The sequence below is a fragment of the Nerophis lumbriciformis genome, linkage group LG14 (genome assembly GCF_033978685.3).
Source record: "Nerophis lumbriciformis linkage group LG14, RoL_Nlum_v2.1, whole genome shotgun sequence".
In the NCBI taxonomy this organism is placed as follows: domain Eukaryota; kingdom Metazoa; phylum Chordata; class Actinopteri; order Syngnathiformes; family Syngnathidae; genus Nerophis; species Nerophis lumbriciformis.
This window is the reverse complement of record NC_084561.2, coordinates 11,380,536-11,401,047: the sequence shown is the minus strand read 5'-3', so window position 1 is coordinate 11,401,047 and position 20,512 is coordinate 11,380,536. Positions and strand designations below refer to the sequence as shown.

The window sequence follows — 20,512 nt, the reverse complement described above, 5'->3', positions numbered from 1 at the left end:
AATACTGGGACACAGCTGCGTTAAAGATTGCCGATCAGTTTAAAAAGGAAAATATCAGCCGATAGTCTCATCCAATGATCGGGATCGGGACAACTTCAGTATTTACTATGTACAGTATTCACATTTAACATTACAAATAACAAGATCTGCATTGGCATTATTGAAATTGATGGTTGATTGACTTTTTAAACATTTTCTAATAACCGACCACTATAACACTAGAACTTCCAGGTTTTTCTTCCATATTCAAGTGGCCTTGTCTGAAACCCACACTGACTTTTTAGTTTAAGTTTTTATTTGATAGTGTTTTTATTGTTTAATATAATTTCATTTATTTTTGAAGAGTTTTATCGCTGTACTTTTGTTTAAACTATTTTTGATAGAACTATGTTTATGTGTATTTAAATGCCATGTCTGTGTTATATATACATACTTTTTATAACCATGCAGCATTTAGAAAAATTACTACAATTTGAAGTGGTGCACGCGAGATGCGCATACTAACACAGCATTAGCTGACTCAGTTTGAGTTCCAGCTGTACAGTCCTCTGAACAGGTTCTCCCGGAACCAAGAAAAAAAACCTGAAATAAAACCCACGTTTGAAATAATGCAAGCAATTTGCTTATGTGCCTATTATTTACAGTTGTGGTATATCCTTGAAAAGTACCAACAAATACTTTTTGGATAAGCTATTGTCTTCCTGTCTTCTTCTCTAAATTGAACATTAGACTTAGAGACTTAGACTTCCTTTTATTGTCATTCAAATTTGAACTTTGCAGTACAGATAAGAACGACATTTTGTTGCATTAGCTCATGGTAGTGCAGGATAAAAGAGCAATAAGGTGCAGATATAATTAAATAGATTACTGTTTAAAGGTCCTTCCAACTTTCATGCCATCCCACTTCTGACACTATTAGTGATGCTTAACTGAGAATTAAGAGCATTAAGGTACAGGTATAAATAAATAGATTACTGTACAGATAAATATATTCCACTTTTGCATATGCATCCACGTTTATGGATGTATGTTATATTGTCTTTATATTCCAGCGAGTTAATCCATTTTGGGGGGGGAATTGAGGGGATTATTTTAATGCGTTCAAGAGTCTTACGGCCTGAGGGAAGAAGCTGTTACAGAGCCTGGAGGTTCTGTTACGGAGGCTGCGGAACCTCTTTCTAGAGTCCAGCAGTGAAAACAGTCCTTGGTGGGGGTGGGAGGAGTCTCTGCAGATTTTCTGAGCCTTGGTCAGGCAGCGGCTTTTTGCGATCTCCTGGATAGGAGGAAGGGGAGTCCTGATGATCTTTTCCACCGTCCTCACCACTCTCTGCAGAGACTTCCAGCCTGAGGCACTGCAGGCTCCAGTCCAGACAGAGATGCTGTCTATAGTGCCTCTGTAGAATGTGGTGAGAAAGGGGGCAGGGGGCTGTGCTCTTTTCATCCGACGCAAAAAGTGCATGCGCTGCTGAGCTCTTTTTACAAGAGTGTTACTTTCACCAATTCAGAGGCGATGCAGCACCTCAGTATGTCAATGTAGCAGCAATTCAGTTACCTCTGTGATCACGGCCCACTAAAAAGTTTTGTCTGTTCTAGCACTTATAATAACAGTATCGCAGATAGTTTAATATTCAGGTCACAAGATGTAAATGAGGTACTGTTGGTGGTTTTTGGATGTATGTTAGAGGGCTTTATGGGCGTAATAGTGTACTCCCATTAGCTGCATTGTTAGCCACCTCGTACTTGCCGTATTTTACGAATTAGAATGCATAAAAGAAGAAAAACATGTGTTCTTGTTTTACATAGGGATTGTGAATGATAAGCAAAATTCCAAAAAGTACAGTTCCCCTTTAAGCAGTCTAAATTCCAGCATCAAAGCTTGATTTTGAGCAATACACCGAAAACACTACTTTACTAGACTTGAGTTTTCCAACATTTAACAATACTACAAGCAAATCACCATTTGACATTTCCAAACAAAAACCTTGAATCTAAGAACGACTGATTGAGCACAAAGAATTAAAGGAGCCATATGTAATAATCTGGCCAAAAATGGTACTGCAATCACGGTCAAAATTCTGTAGTCTCCTACCCCTCTCCCTGACTGAGGTTGCCAGATACGCAGCCAAATCCAGCTCGATCGACTGTGCTACTCCAAGGAACTTCAAACTTCCACTGCCTCTTACTAGGGGTTGAGGCACTGGGACCATGATAGCTGAATAGACAAGTGTTTTGTCAATAACAAATCTCTAACTAACAAATTTTACACAGAAATGTGACTATTTTCAGAAAGATGTATGTCATGCCTGCGTAGAATATCACAATTAAATGACAATCATATGGTTATTGTCAGGACAATCAGAAAACAAAGACTAAAACAAACTACAACCAACGCTAGCAATGCTTGTACTGGTGGAAATAAATAGAGCATGCTTAGCAGCCTAATAAAGTATTTCTGATGCTGATTCTAAAACTAAAGAGGAGACATGTTACCAAGGTATGCCTATAGGATACTGTTTCAAACGTTTCAGATTGCCATATAACTTGGTACATGTAGTCCACAATATGCAAACACGAATGAGGAATTATTTTATCATGTGATTTGGCTGTCTCTATATGTTTCACATTGCCATGACAGCCGTGCTAATGTTGGAACCCATTTCCTCAGCGTATCAGCATATTGAGAACAAAATAGGCACTGAAACTACCTATATCCACATAGGTTCTATTTGTCGGAAATATATATTTGCCCTGTCAGTTGGAATACACATCGACATACAGGCTAACGGGCATATATTTCCCTCGTTAACCTATATGTCGATGTGTCATTAACTGGGCTAGCATGCTAAGCATTACACTAGGACAGGGGTCGGCAACTCGCGGCTCCGGAGCCGCATGCGGCTCTTTGACCACTCTGATGCGGCTCAGCTGCATTCTTGCCAACCCTCCCGATTTTTCCGGGAGACTTCCGGATTTCACTGCCTCTCCCAGGGCAAACATTCTCCGATTTTCACCCGGACAACAAAATTGAGGGCGTGCCGTGATGGCACTGCATTTTGCGTCCTCTACAACCTGTCGTCGCGTCCGCTTTTTCACCTAAGAAACAGCGTGCCGGCCCAGTCACATTTTGTCTGCTCACACAGTAAGTGACAGCAAAGCATACTTGTTCAACAGCCATACAGATCACACTGACGGTGGCCGTATAAACAACTATAACACTCTTACTAATATGCGCCACACTGTGAACCCACACCAAACAAGAATGACAAACACATTTCGGGAGAACATCCACACCGTAACACAACATAAACACAACAGAACAAATACCCAGAATCCCATGCATCCCTAACTCTTCCGGGCTACATTACACACCCTGCTACCACCAAACCCCGCCCACCTCAATTTACGCATTTGATGTGTGGGGGGGCAGGGTTGGGGTGGCGGGCTTTGGTGGTAGCGGGGGTGTTTAAAGTAGCCCGGAAGAGTTAGGGATGCATGGGATTCTGGGTATTTGTTCTGTTGTGTTACGGTGCGGATGTTCTCCCGAAATGTGTTTGTCATTCTTGTTTGGTGTGGGTTCACAGTGTGGCGCATATTAGTAAGAGTGTTAAAGTTGTTTATATCGCCACCCTCAGTGTGATCTGTATGGCTGTTAACCAAGTATGCATGGCATTCACTTATGTGTGTCTGCAGAAGCCTCATATAACACGTAACTGGGCTGGCAAGCTGTTTGTTCAAGCCGTAGAGGGCGCTAAAGGTAGTGACATCACGGCACGCCCTTATTATTGTTGTTTGGGTGAAAATCAGCATACATTCGAGAGAATAGTTTCCCTGAAATTCGGGAGTCTACCGGAAAAATCGGGAGGGTTTACAAGTGTGACGCTGTCAAGTGCCCTTCATATAAAACTCACGGGCCGCACTAACATTACATTTCCATATTAAGGTGCGGGCCGCGTGTCTGAGACCCCTGGTTTATACATAGCACAAAGCAAAAAAAAACTTTGTATGTAGTGTTATTTCATTTTAAATTTCAAAAGAGTTTTGTGGCTCCCATTGTTTTCTTTAATTTGTGGAAACGGGTCAAAATGGCTCTTTGAGTGGTAAAGGTTGCCGACCCCTGCACTAGGAGCTAAGCACCTCAAACTAAGCATTCGTTGCACGAACATACTACCTTTGTTAGACAAGATCAAAGACTGTATCGGACAATATAGTTTACATACGAAATGTCCATTTCCATCTTTTACAAGTAAAACGTAAATGCCTTACTTACCTATCAAGGAGGAAATTACCAAGTTTGGCGTCAGATGAAAGAATCGTCTCCATCTTTCAGAGGCATCCCCGATACAAATCCTTGTTTTGTTCCTGGCTTTGTCGTGAATAAGTTGAGAATCGGTAACGACAAGTTTTAGATTTACCAAGGTCTGACATGTTTAGTAACTTTACTGGTGGCAGTAGCCAGACGAAGAGGGCGCTATGTAACTGGTAACCTGGATGTGACACACTCACAGACTTTCTAATTGGTCAAACGGTGGAGGGCGGGACATCGAAATGAAAACAATAACAAGATTTCAGGGCTGTACATTTCTCATTTTGAAATGAGCATATCCCGGCTGAACTACTTGTATCAGTTGTATAGGTATTCGAAAAGAACATGATATATTAATGCCTTTTGACATATCAGGGCCATTTAATGATGACTCGAGAAAACTATGACTTACACTTTCTCCCTCCCATACTGTACAGGTCCACCTCCATCCATCCATCCATTTTCTACCGCTTATTCCCTTCGGGGTTGCGGGGGGCGCTGGAGCCTATCTCAGCTACAATCGGGCGGAAGGCGGGGTACACCCTGGACAAGTCGCCACCTCGTCGCAGGGCCAACACAGATAGACAGACAACATTCACACTCACATTCACACACTAGGGCCAATTTAGTGTTAATAATAATAATAACTGGGATTTATATAGTATGTAAAGTCGCTTTACATGTAGAACCCATCAATCATTCACACCTGGTGGTGGTAAGCTACTTTCATAGCCACAGCTGCCCTGGGGTAGACTGTCGGAAGCGTGGCTGCAATTTGCGCCAACGGCCCCTCCGACCACCACCTATCATTCATCATTCAATTCCCCGGTGTGAGTGGCACCGGGGGCAAAGGGTGAAGTGTACCGCCCAAGGACACAACAGCAGCGATTTTTGGATGGTAAGAGGCGGGGAGCGAACCTGCAACCCTCAGGTTTCTGGCACGGTTGCTCTACCCACTACGCCAGGGGTGCTCATTACGTCGATCGCGATCTACCGGAGGGGTGTGTCAGTCGATCACCAGCCAGGCATTAAAAAAATAGTCCTAAAAATGAGCGATCATAAATCTTCACTATGACGTCACTTTCGTCACTTGATTGACATTCACGGCACCCGAGGGTCTTCTGAGATGACGCTGGCTGCTGCCAGCTCATTAAAATTACCGACTGGAAGTTGAGTAACACTTTATTTCAACAGACTCTGGCGCCGTACCTGTCGTCAAAACTCCAAAGACCGACTGCACAGTTGCACAATAAAAGCTCTGCTTCATCCTGCCTGCGCTACCAAAATAAGAGTCTCAGAAAGCTGGCGTGCACAAGCTAGCAAGCTACGGAGTTTGCCGACAATGTATTTCTTGTAAAGTGTATACAAAGGAGTACGGAAGCTGGACAAATAAGATGCCAAAAACCAACCACTTTCATGTGGTATTGGACAGAAAGGAGGACTTTTTTTCTCCTCCATTCGAAAATGCGGACGTTATCATCACTACTGTCTGATTCCTATCAATGCAAGTCATCAGAATCAGGTAATACACCAACTTATATTATTGTCTTCATGAAAGAAAGGAATCTATATGTGTTAAACATGCTTGTATTATCTTTAACCACCTTTAACTTGTTAACAATATTAACTATATGTGTTAAACATGCTTGTATTATCTTTAACCACCTTTAAGTTGTTAACAATATTAACTATATGTGTTAAACATGCTTGTATTATCTTTAACCACCTTTAAGTTGTTAACAATATTAACTATGTGTTAAATATGCTTGTTTTATCTTTAACCACCTTTAAGTTGTTAACAATATTAACTATTTGTGTTAAACATGCTTGTATTATTTTTAACCACCTTTACCTTGTTAACAATATTAACTATATGTGTTAAACATGCTTGCATTATCTTTAAACACCTTTAACTTGTTAATAATATTAACTATATGTATTAAACATACTTGTATTATCATTAAACACCTTTAATGTATTAACAATATTAACTATATGTGTTAAACATGCTTGCATTATCATTAAACACCTTTAATTTGTTAACAAAAACATATATTTCATAAATAAGTAAATATAAATTATATATATGAATGAGGTAGATCCCCACGACTTGATCAATTGAAAAGTAGCTCGCCTGCAGAAAAAGTGTGAGCACCCCTGCACTACGCCATGCCAATCAACCTATCCCCAGGTGCATGTCTTTGGAGCTGGGAGGAAGCCGGAGTCCTCAATAAATTAAAATATTGGGCAAATATTAATGGATTTTAGGAGAGATCAAGAGACTAAATAAAGGCAAAGGAAGTTGTTGTACTTAATTTGCTGATTAAGAACATTAACTAGTAGTTTTCTATTTTAAACCTTTTGACAATTTTGGTTTACATTTTGTGATACACTGAATTTGGGGGTTGTATTGGCTATAGGCTATATAATCATCAAAATGATGCATAGAGATCAAGGGACTAAATAAAGGCAAAGGAAGTTTTTGTACTTAATTTGCTGATTAAGAAAATTAACTAGTAATTTTCTATTTTGAAACCTTTTGACAATTTGTTTACATTTTGTGATACACTGAATTTTGTAGTTGTATTGGCTATAGGCTATATAATCATGAAAATGATACATAAATGTATAAACATAAATCCATGAATGTATGTTTTTTACTTTTTGGATACACAATAAAGCAATTCAAATATCCTGATATTGAATTTTATCTTAAAGAGCCAAAAGGTCGAGAAGGTTCCAAAATACTACTAACTTCATCGTTGGGTTTTCTGCCCTTTGGATCATGGGACAAGGAGAAGATAATAAAAAAAATTAAGTAACGTGGCATTTTACCGGATGGACAAAGCACAAACGTACGTTTTTTTTTTAAACATCACAGACATTAAAGTCTTTATCTAGAACACTTTTGTCGTGCTGACATCGACGAAGGGGCACAGATGTGGTAACATTACAACACACACACGCTGCCTGTTGTTAGCCCACCATTAACGACTCCTACCGAGCGATTCAAGGTAATGTTCGATTTGTCTTTTTTCCCCCACACTGCTTTGTACAAAAACGTGACATAGACCGTCGATTTGACGCTAAAAACAACTATATATTACAACTTCGGCTTTCACTTACAGTTACTAACGTGGAGCTTCCGGTTGCCTTTTTTTCTGACTTCCTAGTAGAAAATTCTAGAATCAAAGAGAAATGGACATATGTTTAAAAAACATTAAATATACTATGTTAGGTGATATGTCGATACATGTTGTGATTCGTCGTTGTTATTCGAATGTCAGGGCATTAATATGTAGGTTTAAATTGGTAAAAACAGTACTAATCACAAGGTAAAGTAGGTCGTGTGAGGCTCGTGTATTCATCCGCCGCCTGCTATATTACGCAATGAAGCAGCGGGCCAATAACCACCCTCGCGGAGTGATTTAACCAGGACTACACCCAAGCGCTTGTCTAGCCGCAGCTGCATTCTCTTGGTTGGCAGGTCTAGAAGAAAGCCGGGACTTGACCAAGCCGGGTGCTTTCCTCCCCCCTACTCCGCTTGTTGGAAGCCATTGAAGCAGTGCTCGCATTCTCCAGCTTCCCTTCGTGGTTCGAGAGGCGTCTGTGAACTTGTGTCTATTTTTTTTTTTTATCTTTAGACTCCCATCCTCAGAAAACATGTCCTGGCAATCTTACGTGGACAATCTGATGGCCGATGGCAGCTGCCAGGAGGCGGCCATTATCGGTCACACTTACGAATCCAAATACGTCTGGGCGTCATCTCCCGGTGGCGCGTTTTCCACCACGACGGTGAGTACACTCGCTTTTTTTTTTATCCGACACTCTTTGCCGTCTTTGTCGCATGTCTCCCCCCCCCTGCATGGGCCAGGCCTTGTCGGACAAGGGGTGAGGCACGTCGCACACATGGTATCCGGTGCTCACACTTCACGGCTCCCGGCTCAACCCACCCCGTTTTTTCGGCACTAACTCTCACGTCTACCTTGCTGGAATTGTCGCTAAGTGTGACACAAATGTGTCTTTTTTATTCTCACAACTGTTATTTTTTATTTTATTTTTTTTAAAACAAGCAACGTTAGCATGTTAGCAGGCGTTAGCGACCTGCTCAGTGGCCTTGTGGTAAGAGTGTACGCCCTGAGAGCTACATAAATGGGACCCATTACCTCCATGCTTGGCACCCCGCTTTAAGGGTTGGAATTGGGGGGTAAAATCACCCAAAATGGTTCCCTAGCGCGGCCACCGCTGCTGCTCACTGCTCTCCTCACCTCCCAGGGGGGGTGAACAAGGGGATGGGTCAAATGCAGAAGGTAATTTCACCACACCTAGTGTGTATTTACCTTTTATTCTCACAATTGTTACTTTTTAAACGAGCATGTTAGCAGGCGTTGACCATTGGCGTCCGCTAACGCGCACTTTACAGAGAACCCATAAGAGGCATGGCACGTTATTTAATAAGTTATGCAATTGTGGCAACTTGATTTGAAATCGAAGTAATTAATAAAACGAATAAAGTTATAACGCAATTTTACGCGTTTTGCGAACAAAAGCATGCCGATAGGGAACATGTGACGGTACAACCACATTAGCTTAATGTTAGCTTTAAAAAAAAAAAAAAACAGGCCTGTCATTTTCATTTGGAAAATGAGTGGACTCTAGCGGCATTTGCGCATAGTTAGCGCCTCGGACATGTGCTCTTGTCGTGTCTTGTCGATGTTTGTGTCATATTCTTCCTCTAGTTTTCATTGTAGGTTCTTTTTCCTGTAGTTTAATGTCCGCCCCGCATCTTCCAAGATGGCGGCCGAACACTCGTTTTATTCATTCGGGCATGGGAGGCTCGTTTTGAGTTTTGCCGCAGACTGTGTTCGTATTCGCGACGTGTTTTTTTTTTTTTTAACTATGTTGGGTATTCCAATTTGACGACAATAGCCGGCATGACCACGTTTGCGCGTGGAATTGTCAATTCGAGTCCATTCCCTTTAGCAAGCGCCTCCATTTTGCAATACAATTGTCAACACGTTGTGTAGTCATGAGCTATACGGCGAATCACGGTTCTTCCACAAGAAAAACCTAACTTAAGAAAATGTTTTAGTTCACTTTTTTTTAAATGTACCCCTCTGGTGTCTTTCTTGAAGAAGAAAACAAGCGTTTTTCAAAGTAGCATAGCTGCTTTGTCAAAGAGCCACCCAACGCTACTGAGCATGCGCATCAACGCTAAAGTCTTCAAAACAGATTTAAAATTAAAATAACTACTTTGTGTAGACTTTTTGTCTCGCTCCCTGAAAGTAATTATTTTAATTTATATTTATGTAGGATTTGATTCTCGTTTGTATCACCGTTGTTTCAACAGGACAGCTAGCGAGCGTTAGCATCGTTGTGTACATGCATGTTAAACCGATTTAAAATAAAGAAATAGCTTTTGTCAGACAAAACGAAGGCCGATATTTTGTTCCAGCTCTGAGCTGTCTTGGCGTTATTCCACTTGGATTGTCTCAATGCTGACTTGAGGCTAGCGCTTGGTAGCATTTCCTCTTCCTGAATGTGCTGTGACTCTGCACTTCTGCTTGGAGTTTAGGGCAACGCCTTTGTTGGTAGATGAGTTTTTTTTGTGTGCACGCGTGTGAATATCCTTCATCCATCCATTTCCTACCTCTTGTCCTTTAAGTCAAGCTCAACATTTGCATGGTTTTACAATGTGCTATTCAATCCCTCGCAATGAACCATTGAGGACAGTTATTTTAACTGCATGATTACCGTATTTTCCGCACCATAAGGCGCCCTGGGTTAAAAGCCGCGCCTTCAATGAACGGCATATTTCAAAACTTTGTCCACCTATAAGCCGCCCGGTGTTGTAAGCCGCATCTAACTGCGCTAAAGGAATGTCAAAAAAACAGTCAGATAGGTCAATCAAACTTTAATAATATATTAAAAACCAGCGTTCTAACAACTCTGTTCACTCCCAAAATGTACGCAAATGTGCAATCACAAACATAGTAAAATTCAAAATAGTGCAGAGCAATAGCAACATAATGTTGCTCGAACGTTAATGTCACAACACACAAAATAAACATAACGCTCACTTTCTGAAGTTATTCTTCATTCATAAATCCCTCGAATTATTCTCCTTCGTTGTCCGAATTGAAAAGTTGGGCGAATGTGGGATCCAAAATGTCTTCTGGCGCTGTCTCCCTGTCTTGGTGAACGTCACGTGTGTTCGCCTTCTGTCATCCACTGTTCCCACGCAGTTAGCAGTCTAGCTTCGAATGCCCTGTTGACACCAATATCTAGCGGCTGGAGGTCTTTTGTCAATCCACCCGGAATGACGGCGAGTATTGAATTAAGCGCGTAAGCGTGTCTCTTAATGTGATGTTATGAGCTAGCAAATATAACTACACTACCCAGCATGCAACGATAGTGACGAGCATGCGCGGTAGCCCTGAGAAGCGTTGTTGTATGCTGGCAGTTAGAATGTGGTTATGAGCACGCTGTGAGTAAACGTTGAGAACTCAGTTAACACGCCTCGTCTGCATTATTTATAATTAGACAGACAACACACTTAATAGGAGCCATTTTGGGGTCTTTACATAAACACACAAATGGAAATGAAACGTCACATATCCCAGCATGCACCGCGCGCTTCTTCTACGGCGGCTGTTTACCGTAGTTGCGAGACCGAAACTTTATGAAAATGAATCTTAATATTTATCCATATATGAAGCGCACCGGGTTATAAGGCGCACTGTCAGCTTTTGAGAAAATTTGTGGTTTTTAGGTGCGCCTTATAGTGCTGAAAATACAGTAGTTGTTTTGTTGTTACTGTGACTCAAAGTAGACCATGTTGATTTAATGGCTTACCTGGATATGAATGTCCTAACTTGATGCGATTTCCTTCTAGTCGGCCGAAATTGACGTGCTAACGGGAAAGGACCGCTCGTGTTTGTTCACCAGCGGGCTGACCGTAGGCAATAAGAAGTGCTCCGTGATCAGAGATAGCCTCCTATCTGACGGTGACTGGACAATGGACATCCGGACAAAGAGTCAAGGAGGAGAGCCCACATTCAATGTTTCTATAGGCAAAGCTTCCAAAGGTGAGTCATTGTGATTTTTTTTTTTTATTATTATTTTTAAGTCGCCCTAGTCCTGTCTGTAGTCATGCATGTTAAATACATTGAAGTTAAACATGCATAAGGATGGAGGAGAATAGCTTTCAAATTCAAACACGTGCCCCCTTCAGTAAATTGTGGCAACACACTGACTGGGGGTCATTTGCCATCATTGCGCTGGAGTTTCACACATTGTCACAAATTTTTGAATTTCATGGATTCTCGTTGCCTCCGGGGACCCAAACTGTCTTGAGATGCGCATGTGCTCCCTAATGCCGAATTACAAAACACAGTGGAACCTCCAAATTGTTTTATTTCCTAAGCCCGAATTGTCGCCATGATAAACCCTTCATCTACATGCTAGTAATGTCAACATTAAAGCACCTGCTTTACAAGTGGCAACTAAGTTGCCCACAAACCAGTTTATAACTGATATTGTCACCTAGTGGTGTTTTCATAGGTATGATTACCGTATTTTTCGGACTAAGTCGCAGTTTTTTTTCATAGTTTGGCCGGGGGTGCGACTTGTACTCAGGAGCGACTTATGTGTGAAATTATTAACACTTTACCGTAAAATATCAAATAATATTATTTAGCTCATTCACGCAAGAGACTAGACTTATAAGATTTCATGGGATTTAGCGATTAGGAGTGACAGATTGTTTGGTAAATGTATAGCATGTTCTATATGTTAGTTATTTGAATGACTCTTACCATAATATGTTACGTTAACATACCAGACACGTTCTCAGTTGGTTATTTATGCGTCATATAATGTACACTTATTCAGCCTGTTCACCATTCTTTATTTATTTTAAATTGCCTTTCAAATGTCTATTCTTAGTTGTTGGGTTTTATCAAATAAATTTCCCCAAAAATGCGATTTATACTCCAGTGCAACTTGTATGTTTTTTTCCCTTTATTATGCATTTTCGGCCGGTGCGACTTATACTCCGAAAAATACGGTATTAGGGTTGGGTATCATTGCCTGTTTTCTCAATCGTTTTGTTTCCATTAATAAGGTTATAAAGATTACAATTCAACCTTCACCTATATTCGGGGTACTTAACCTTTTTCACTTATTAAAGGGACTAACTCAAATATTAACACTGCATTATTAACTCTACTTGGTTTACATTTTCAAATGATATGACGCTATCTTAAGCACAAAGATTATTTGACATAGGTTAGGTCAGGCTGACTCGAAAAATAAGTACTAACCAAATATACTGCATAAGAAGGGACTCATAAACAACTAACAGAAAATGCATTTACATAAAAATACGTTGCGCTAAATTGTTTTGTAACAACTTGTCAAAAGTGCAAATTAAAACAAAGTTTCACCACTTTATTCATCATGTTTGCGCTTAAACTTTTGATTTGAGATTGTCCTTACTGCCACAAGTGGTGGAAAAGTGTATTACAACAGATTACAGTTGACATATTTTGGCGGCCCAACAATTGTTAAGAGACATTGACTTAAATAATGTTACAAAATCACAAATGCAAATTTTTTCCTTTTTTACCATAGACAACTTTTCAAGCTCAAAGTGTCCAATGTGCAATTTTGAAATAACGGGATTGTAATGCTGTGCTCATATTGCAACATTAAATCACTGCAAATTCCATCAAGGTATTGTTTCTGCAAGTGCAAAATAACATTTTTGGACCACTATTTTGTGGCGGAGTCAGACATGATGTAACACACAGCCATTTTATTGTGAAGGCCAAAAGTGTGCCCTATGTTCTACCTGCGTCACGTGAACAAAAGTACCTCCAGAGTTTTGGCTGTTGTCCTTGGTGAGCTTGCATGTGAGCTTGTCGTCATCAATAAAAAGTCAGATTATATAGCATGATCATCATGTAGTGTGTGTGTGGTTCACTGAGCACTTCAACAAGCTGCTCATAGCTGATAGAGCGGCCGTGTCAGCAACTTGAGTGTTCCTGGTTCGATCCCCAGCTTCCGCCCCCTGCTCCTGATGGGTAGGGCCTTGCATGGAAGCTCCCCCCCATCAGTGTGTGAATGTGGAAATGGCGTCAAAGCGCTTTGAGTACCTTGAAGGTAGAAAAGCGCTATAAAAGTGTGACCCATTTAATGCTAGTAAGTAAAGGTGTAAAAAAAAAAAAGATTTTTAAATGAATTGTGATTATTTGTAATGATTCTTGACAGATTACATTATTTTATTTAGTATTTGTCCTGTCCATCCAGTAGTAATTAATCATAGAATTGGCACCCATTGTTAAAGTACCAATGATTGTCACACACACACTAGGTGTGGCGAAATTATTCTCTGCATTTAACCCATCACCCTTGATCACCCCCTGGGAGGTGAGGGGAGCAGTGGGCAGCAGCGGTGGCCGCGCCCGGGAATCATTTTTGGTGATTTAACCCCCAATTCCAACCCTTGATACTGAGTGCCAAGCAGGGAGGTAATGGGTCCCATTTTTTTATAGTCTTTGGTATGACTCGGCCGGGGTTTGAACCCTACCCTACCGATCTCAGGGCGGACACTCTAACCACTAGGCCACTGAGTAGGTTATTAAAGTATTGATATTGAATCGAGAACCGATTTCTGAATAGTTACTAGACGTGGGGTAAATCGATTTTTAGATGCATCGCATTTCGGACAATCATAAAATTGATTAGTAAATGTCAATTGATTATTTATTTACTGTTAAAGTAATGCAGACACTTCTAAAATTAGGCTGACTGCAGTAAGCCACCTCCCTGACATCCAACCACTTCCTTATAGGACACTTATGTTTCAGTTTTGCACCTGTTATTATGACTTATAAATGTGATGGGGAATTTCTTATTCTAATCGCACGGTTTTTAAAAGTTGCAAGTGATAGACGCTCATTTAGTGAAACGAAAATAAATGTGAAACTGCATCAATATACATAAATCAAAGATGCATCAATAATTAATTTTACCCGAATTGTGGCCAAAGATTCACAGCCCTAATTGTAAATGCTCCCTTTCTTTATTTCTGCCCCAGATGGCTTCTAAATAAAAATCATGCCCTGTGATGTTGCATGAAAACACTCACTTGGCACTAATGGTTTCTGTTAGTACTGAGCGATAAAGTGTAACAAAATAGTGTGAAAAGGGAAACCTGAAAATAAGTATTTTCTGCAGGTTAGTGCCAGGAAGTTGCAGCTGTGCTGTAAAGGGTGAGCTCAGCTAAGGTGGGGGTGTATTACCGGTCTTGCATAATTTGCAGACCACACTGTACATCCATCCATTTCCTACCGCTTGTCCCTCTCGGGGTCGCGGAGGATGCTGGAGCCTATCCCAGCTGCATTCGGGTGGAAGGCGGAGTACACCCTGGACAACACACCACCTCATCGCAGGGCCAACACAGACAGACAGCATTCACACATTCGGGACAATTTAGTGTTGCCAATAAACGTATCTGGAAAAATCAAAAAAACTGCCATAGTGTCCAAGTGACTCTTCCTGTTTTATCCACAATTTGTTTGCTCTCTGCAGCATTCATTTTTAGTTTATGTAAAGAATAAACCGCGAGACAACTAGATGGCGCAAGCAAACTTGATCATTAATACTGTTACCTGATTAGCTGTTAGCGTAGCCAGAGTTACTGTACACAAAATAGCAAAAGTATTAGGTGCAACAAGTGTTGGGTTCATGGACGAGGAAGTATGAAGAAACTGCATCCGGTCGTTAGTTACGCAAATGTGTCAAGTGCTGTGGTGGCAACGCAAGTGGGCCAGTACTAACTAGTATTAAAACCTCATGAGTGTATTCATATCTGAACAGAATTGAAAAGTGTGTGCAGGCGTTCACTGCCACACAAAGTTCTGTCATTTTCATTGTCTGATTTTAGCTACATGTGCATAAGATGCCGCACAATAGTACACAATGCTGAAACTAATGGTTAATATCTGACGTTTTGATTTTACTTACTGAAGTATGTTCAAGACAGAAGTTTGTACTTTATTGATTTCAATGTAGAAGATTATTTGCGTGCAATGCTACATTTTTGTTTACAGAAGTATTCTCTTCAAGCAGAAGTATTGCTTCCCAAAGGAAGTGCTTCATTTATTAGAAAATTATTCCATAGTCAAAATTATATCTGGTCTAAAAAAGATTATACAATTTATGATTTTGCCAAGATAAGGTATGCAGTACTATTTTTAAACAAATTTTTTATTAAATTAAAGAAAAAGCTGCATCTGTCATTTTGTATTGGATAACGTATTTAAAATAAGGGCATAAATCAGATTTTTTTTGTGTGAAAAAAAAATAATTCTAGGCCCAGTTGATGGAAACTCAAGTAGAAGTTTGGCTGCAGTAACCTTTATTATTCATACAATGTGGTATAGACAACACAAAACATGAGACCATGACGACTTTGTGCAGGCTACGATTCCACTACTGATGCTTCTTTAATTAAACTTTTTTAATTTCACTAAATTATTTTATCACTTGCAACTTTTAAAAACCGTGCATTTATTATAATAAACAGCGAAATTAATTCCTATGTTTATTAAATGAGTGGAAATATGTGTATAAGTGGCCTATAATAATAAAGGAGCTCAGTGAGGTTGTTCATTGCAGTCAAACTGTCTGCATGACTTTATTTACAATTACATCCATTATTGATTGATGTTTACTACCGTATTTTTCGGATTATACGTCGCAGTTTTTTTCATAGTTTGGCCGGGGGAGCGACTTATGTGTGGAATTAACACATTACCGTAAATATCAAATATTATTTATCTCATTCACGTAAGAGACTAGACTTATATCACCAATCGTCACACACACACACACACACACACACACACACACACACGTCAACCAATACAAATTAGGCGGGGGCGGGTCATGACAGAAGTGCATTGTGGGGAAAAAAAAAAGGTGTTACTACTTCCGTACTTATGAAAATTGATCAGGAGTGACAGATTGTTTGGTAAACGTATAGCATGTTCTACATGTTATAGTTATTTGAATGACTCTTACCATAATATGTTACGTTAACATACCAGGCACGTTCTCAGTTGGTTATTTATGCCTCATATAACGTACACTTATTCAGCCTGTTGTTCACTATTCTTTATTTATTTTAAATTGCCTTTCAAATGTCTATTCTTCGTGTTGGGTTTTATCAAATAAATTTCCCCAAAATATGCGACTTATACTCCAGTGTGACTTACCGTATTTGCGGAGTATAAGTCGCACCGGCCGAAAATGCATAATAAAGAAGGAAAAAAACATAAGTTGCACTGGAGTATAAGTCTCATTTTATGGGGAAATTTATTTGATAAAACCCAACACCAAGAATAGACATTTGAAAGGCAATTTAAAATAAAGAATAGTGAACAGGCTGAATAAGTGTACGTTATATGAGGCATAAATAACCAACTGAGAACGTGCCTGGTATGTTAACGTAACATATTATGGTAAGAGTCATTCAAATAACTATAACATATAGAACATGCTATACGTTTACCAAACAATCTGTCACTCCTAATCGCTAAATCCCATGAAATCTTATACGTATAGTCCAGGGGTCGGGAACCTTTTTGGCTGAGAGCCATGAAAGCCAAATATTTATAAAATATATTTCCGTAAGAGCCATATATTTTTTTTTTACACTGAATACAACTAAATGTGTGCTTTTCTAAGTAAGACCATAAGACCAACATTTTTAGAGTATAACAAGTCTCTTTATTTTTATTAACATTGTTATTCTGAAGCTAACCAATAGTAAATAAAATACTTCTTCCCATTAATGCGACTTCTTGAACAGGTGCTGTCAGGTTCAAACACTGACATCTATTAAACAAGACAAGAAGCAAGGAATTAAACTGAGACATAATTAAATTTGGCTCAATTGAGGAGAGACGCGTAGACTTGTACAGTGTCGTCCCACGCCCCTGACGAAAGATTGTACGTCTCTTTTATTTGGACTTTCCCTGATTACATGGCAACAGCTGTTTCTAAGGGAGGGGGTCGTAAACAGCCATCGCCTTTGATTACAGAACAGTTCACAGAAAAGGTCGTAAAACAGTTCAAAAAAGAGGTCCCTAGAGGGGAGTCAGGTCCGGCTTCCTCTTCGCTTTGTAGATCTCGGGTCAAGACAAAATCTTTCTGTGGATTACAATACATACAAGAAACAGAACACCTTCATGTTGCTTCCCATCCTACACAGTGGAGTTTTACAAGCCGCCTTCTTGGTAGGTTTAAAGACAGCTTTTGTCTTCTCGCCGGGAACTCATGGCAACACAAAGTTTTGTGATAACTTAGATCTAATTATTCTGACAGGTGCGGTAGAAAATGATGGATTAAAATGCATGAGAATGTTTTATATTTTGAACGTTATTTTTAACACTGATTACCAGCGGAATTATTCATTATTCAATGTCAGCTAAGATTGAGCTGAGAGCCAGATGCAGTCATCAAAAAGCCACATCTGGCTCTAGAGCCACAGGTTCCCTACCCCTGGTCTAGTCTCTTACGTGAATGAGCTAAATAATATTATTTGGTTATTTTACGGTAATGTGTTAATAATTTCACACACAAGTCGCTCCTGAGTATAAGTCGCACCCCCGGCCAAACTATGGAAAACTGCGACCTAGTCTGAAAAAAACAGTATCTGTTTTTATCCTTTTATTATGCATTTTCGGCCGGTGCGACTTATACTCCGAAAAATACGGTAGTTGGTTTTATAATTGTCCATGCCAGAATTGCAATGCATCTAAAAATGGATTATTTCACACACGCTGTTCGTCGTGGCGCCAACAACAAAAGTGTTTCTAGGAGGTTCCATCGTGTTCACGAGTCTGCTTCCAACTTTTAATGGCCCAAATTCCTACTAACTTATGTTTGTGCTCGCTTCTGTCCACTTCTTTTCTTCGCATGACTTTTCCTGTTCGCCACTGGTCTGTTTGTCCTCCATGCTTGTCACATGTGAAGGCCGCAGCTACACCGCGCATGTTTTGCTGACACCGCTTTTACACACCCGACTGCGTGTTTTGTCAACGAGCTGCACGTGACCGATGGATCACGACGTCCTCCTCCTCCTCTTCCTCCCTGTCCGCTTCCTCTAAGTGTCCCTTCTGTCTCTCCTTCTTCCAGTCTTGGTGTTGGTAATGGGCAAGGAAGGCGTCCATGGAGGCGGCTTGAATAAGAAGGCGTACACGATGGCAAAATACTTGCGGGAATCAGGGTTTTAGTTGTACTTTTGAACTAGCTAATGTGTACTTTGAGGGGGGGGGCTCAAACAAAAAGCGAAAAAAATCACTTAGACAAAAAGAAAAAGGGGTGGTCACCCCGTGTGTCCCCCCCCTCCTAAAGTCTTGTCAGCACAGGGTTAAACCTCCATGTGGCGATCATCTACTGTGTTCTCATTCATTTGGACTTTTCCAGCGCTGAGGTCATCATTTTTTCTGCTTTTTGTTTTCCCTTTGTACTCCAGTATTGGTTTTGGTCATGGGCAAAGAAGGTATCCATGGAGGGCTTCTCAACAAGAAAGCTTATGATATGGTCGACTACCTGAGGAAGAGAGGATATTAAAGCAATCCCAGCCACCCACCCACCCACCATCCATCTACCACCCTGATGCATTTCACACTTCCAGTCCTAGTTAGTCCCCCCCCCCCCCCCATTCTCTGCCTTCTTTCCTCTTCAGTTCTCATCCCCAGCACACTTTTTGTTCCTCCTCCCTTCAAGACGTCACTTTGTTCTCCACCAAGACCAGCAAAAAAAAAAAAAGCCAAACTTGAAAATGTCTGGGTTTAGTCGACACGGCCAACAACGTCTGCTGCGCTGCCAACTGGGCTCACGGCATCTTCCTCCCCAACCTTCACGTCCTGGAAGAGACGGCGCGCGTTTTATTTCTCTGCTCGCCGTCTCGCTTGTGTCCCCCTTTTTTTTTTGTTCCCCCCCCAAATTGATCATAGTCAAAGTGAGTGTGGGGGAGGGGGTTATGGACCAGCTGGGCTAATGACGCTGGTAGCTTCTCCTCTCCTGGCCACCACTCCACCTGTCCAATCACAGCAACGGACATTCCACGGTTACTGGCTCAGGCACTTAATATCGTGTTGTTGTTTTTTTCTTTTTTTGCCAGCTCCTGTAATGAATATTGTTGCCATTTCCCCACTTTTTTTTTTTTTTTTTTTTTTTTTATAAATAGGACCAAGTGTAGTCGTGTTGGTTCAACACCAAGCAGATTCTGTTCTACCGCTCACATGCAGGGGAGGTGAACCAGTTTCACTTCCTCCTGCATTTGAACGCCCTCATGCTGTGTTGACAACTGAAACTGTGGAATAAATAAAATTTGCCTTCTGTCATCGTCGCTGAGCCACGTTTTGTCCTCGCTCATTGTAACGTCCAACCGCTAAACATCATTGGGAGATGGGAGTAACCATCAGAAATTCTGTGCCATAATGTTAGAAATCTTACTCATTTCATTGGCACCTCCCCTTTTTTTCTCCTTTTTTTTTTTTTTTTTTAAAAACTTCAGCTTCACTTTTAGGCCGAAAAGGACATTTGTACTCATCAAAAATCTGTTTAAAGTCCTGTTGGCTGATTTAGTTTCTTGTATCTGGGATACAGTCTGTCAATGCATCCAAACAACAATGCCATACTTTTGATTTATCACCTTGTTTACAGACAGATCAAAATAAATTTATTCCAACCAGATCAACTGTTGCGTGTCTTCTTCCGGGAATATTCCCACACAATGTGTGTCACCGTCAATTTTACCTTGGGAAAACCTTTGGAAAAAAGATGTCAGTAAGTCTGGAGTAAAGTACGACGTGTCTTTTATTTTTCAAGCGAAAGAGACAAGTGAGAAGGCAGAAGTTAATGTCGAAGCAATGTTAGCACAGACATGCTGTTCCTTCATTTGTTTTACCAAGGACTAACATCTCCACCAAGTAGAGTATAACACTGAGGGATTTTATTTTGAAATCTTACAAAAAAAAGCTATTTAAATGAAAAACGCTGCTCTCACAATGTTGTGTAATTTTGGCTTTTTAAAATCAGTCACAAAACTCTCCTTGAATTTTTCTCCTAAAATTGCACTTTAAGATCGTAATATTAATTTAATATTTGACTATTGCATCCTCATTACTG

General features: G+C 40.4%; 1 protein-coding gene and 1 long non-coding RNA gene across 4 annotated transcripts in view; one reads left to right on the top strand and one right to left on the bottom strand.

The window, feature by feature from the left end:
- The window catches only part of LOC133616589 (uncharacterized), a 30,911-nt gene extending 23,180 nt beyond the window's left edge, over positions 1 to 7,731 (bottom strand). The window contains exon 1 of the long non-coding RNA XR_009816881.2: positions 7,430 to 7,731. This is a non-coding gene — a long non-coding RNA (uncharacterized lncRNA). The remainder of the gene's footprint in view (positions 1 to 7,429) is intronic.
- LOC133616588 (profilin-2-like) lies at positions 7,166 to 19,874 on the top strand. Of its 3 annotated transcripts, XM_061976045.1 has the most exons (4): positions 7,166 to 7,317; positions 7,948 to 8,098; positions 11,199 to 11,391; positions 18,852 to 19,874. In XM_061976045.1, the coding sequence occupies exons 2-4, from the start codon at positions 7,967 to 7,969 to the stop codon at positions 18,947 to 18,949; spliced, it is 423 nt and encodes a 140-aa protein (XP_061832029.1). In that variant the 5' UTR covers positions 7,166 to 7,317; positions 7,948 to 7,966; the 3' UTR covers positions 18,950 to 19,874. The 3 variants fall into 3 exon arrangements, with proteins under 3 accessions (XP_061832029.1, XP_061832030.1, XP_072770728.1); XM_061976046.2 differs by lacking the exons at positions 7,166 to 7,317; positions 18,852 to 19,874 and adding an exon at positions 18,512 to 18,829 and having other exon boundaries at positions 7,758 to 8,098; XM_072914627.1 differs by lacking the exon at positions 7,166 to 7,317 and having other exon boundaries at positions 7,776 to 8,098.
- The last annotated feature ends 638 nt before the right edge of the window (positions 19,875 to 20,512 follow it).

Coding starts and splice junctions, on each gene's coding strand:
- LOC133616588 (XM_061976045.1), top strand. CDS start 7,967: ATGTCCTGGCAATCTTACGTGGACAATCTGATGGCCGATGGCAGCTGC. Junction 8,099..11,198: donor GCGCGTTTTCCACCACGACG/GTGAGTACACTC, acceptor ATTTCCTTCTAG/TCGGCCGAAATTGACGTGCT. Junction 11,392..18,851: donor TATAGGCAAAGCTTCCAAAG/GTGAGTCATTGT, acceptor TTTGTACTCCAG/TATTGGTTTTGGTCATGGGC.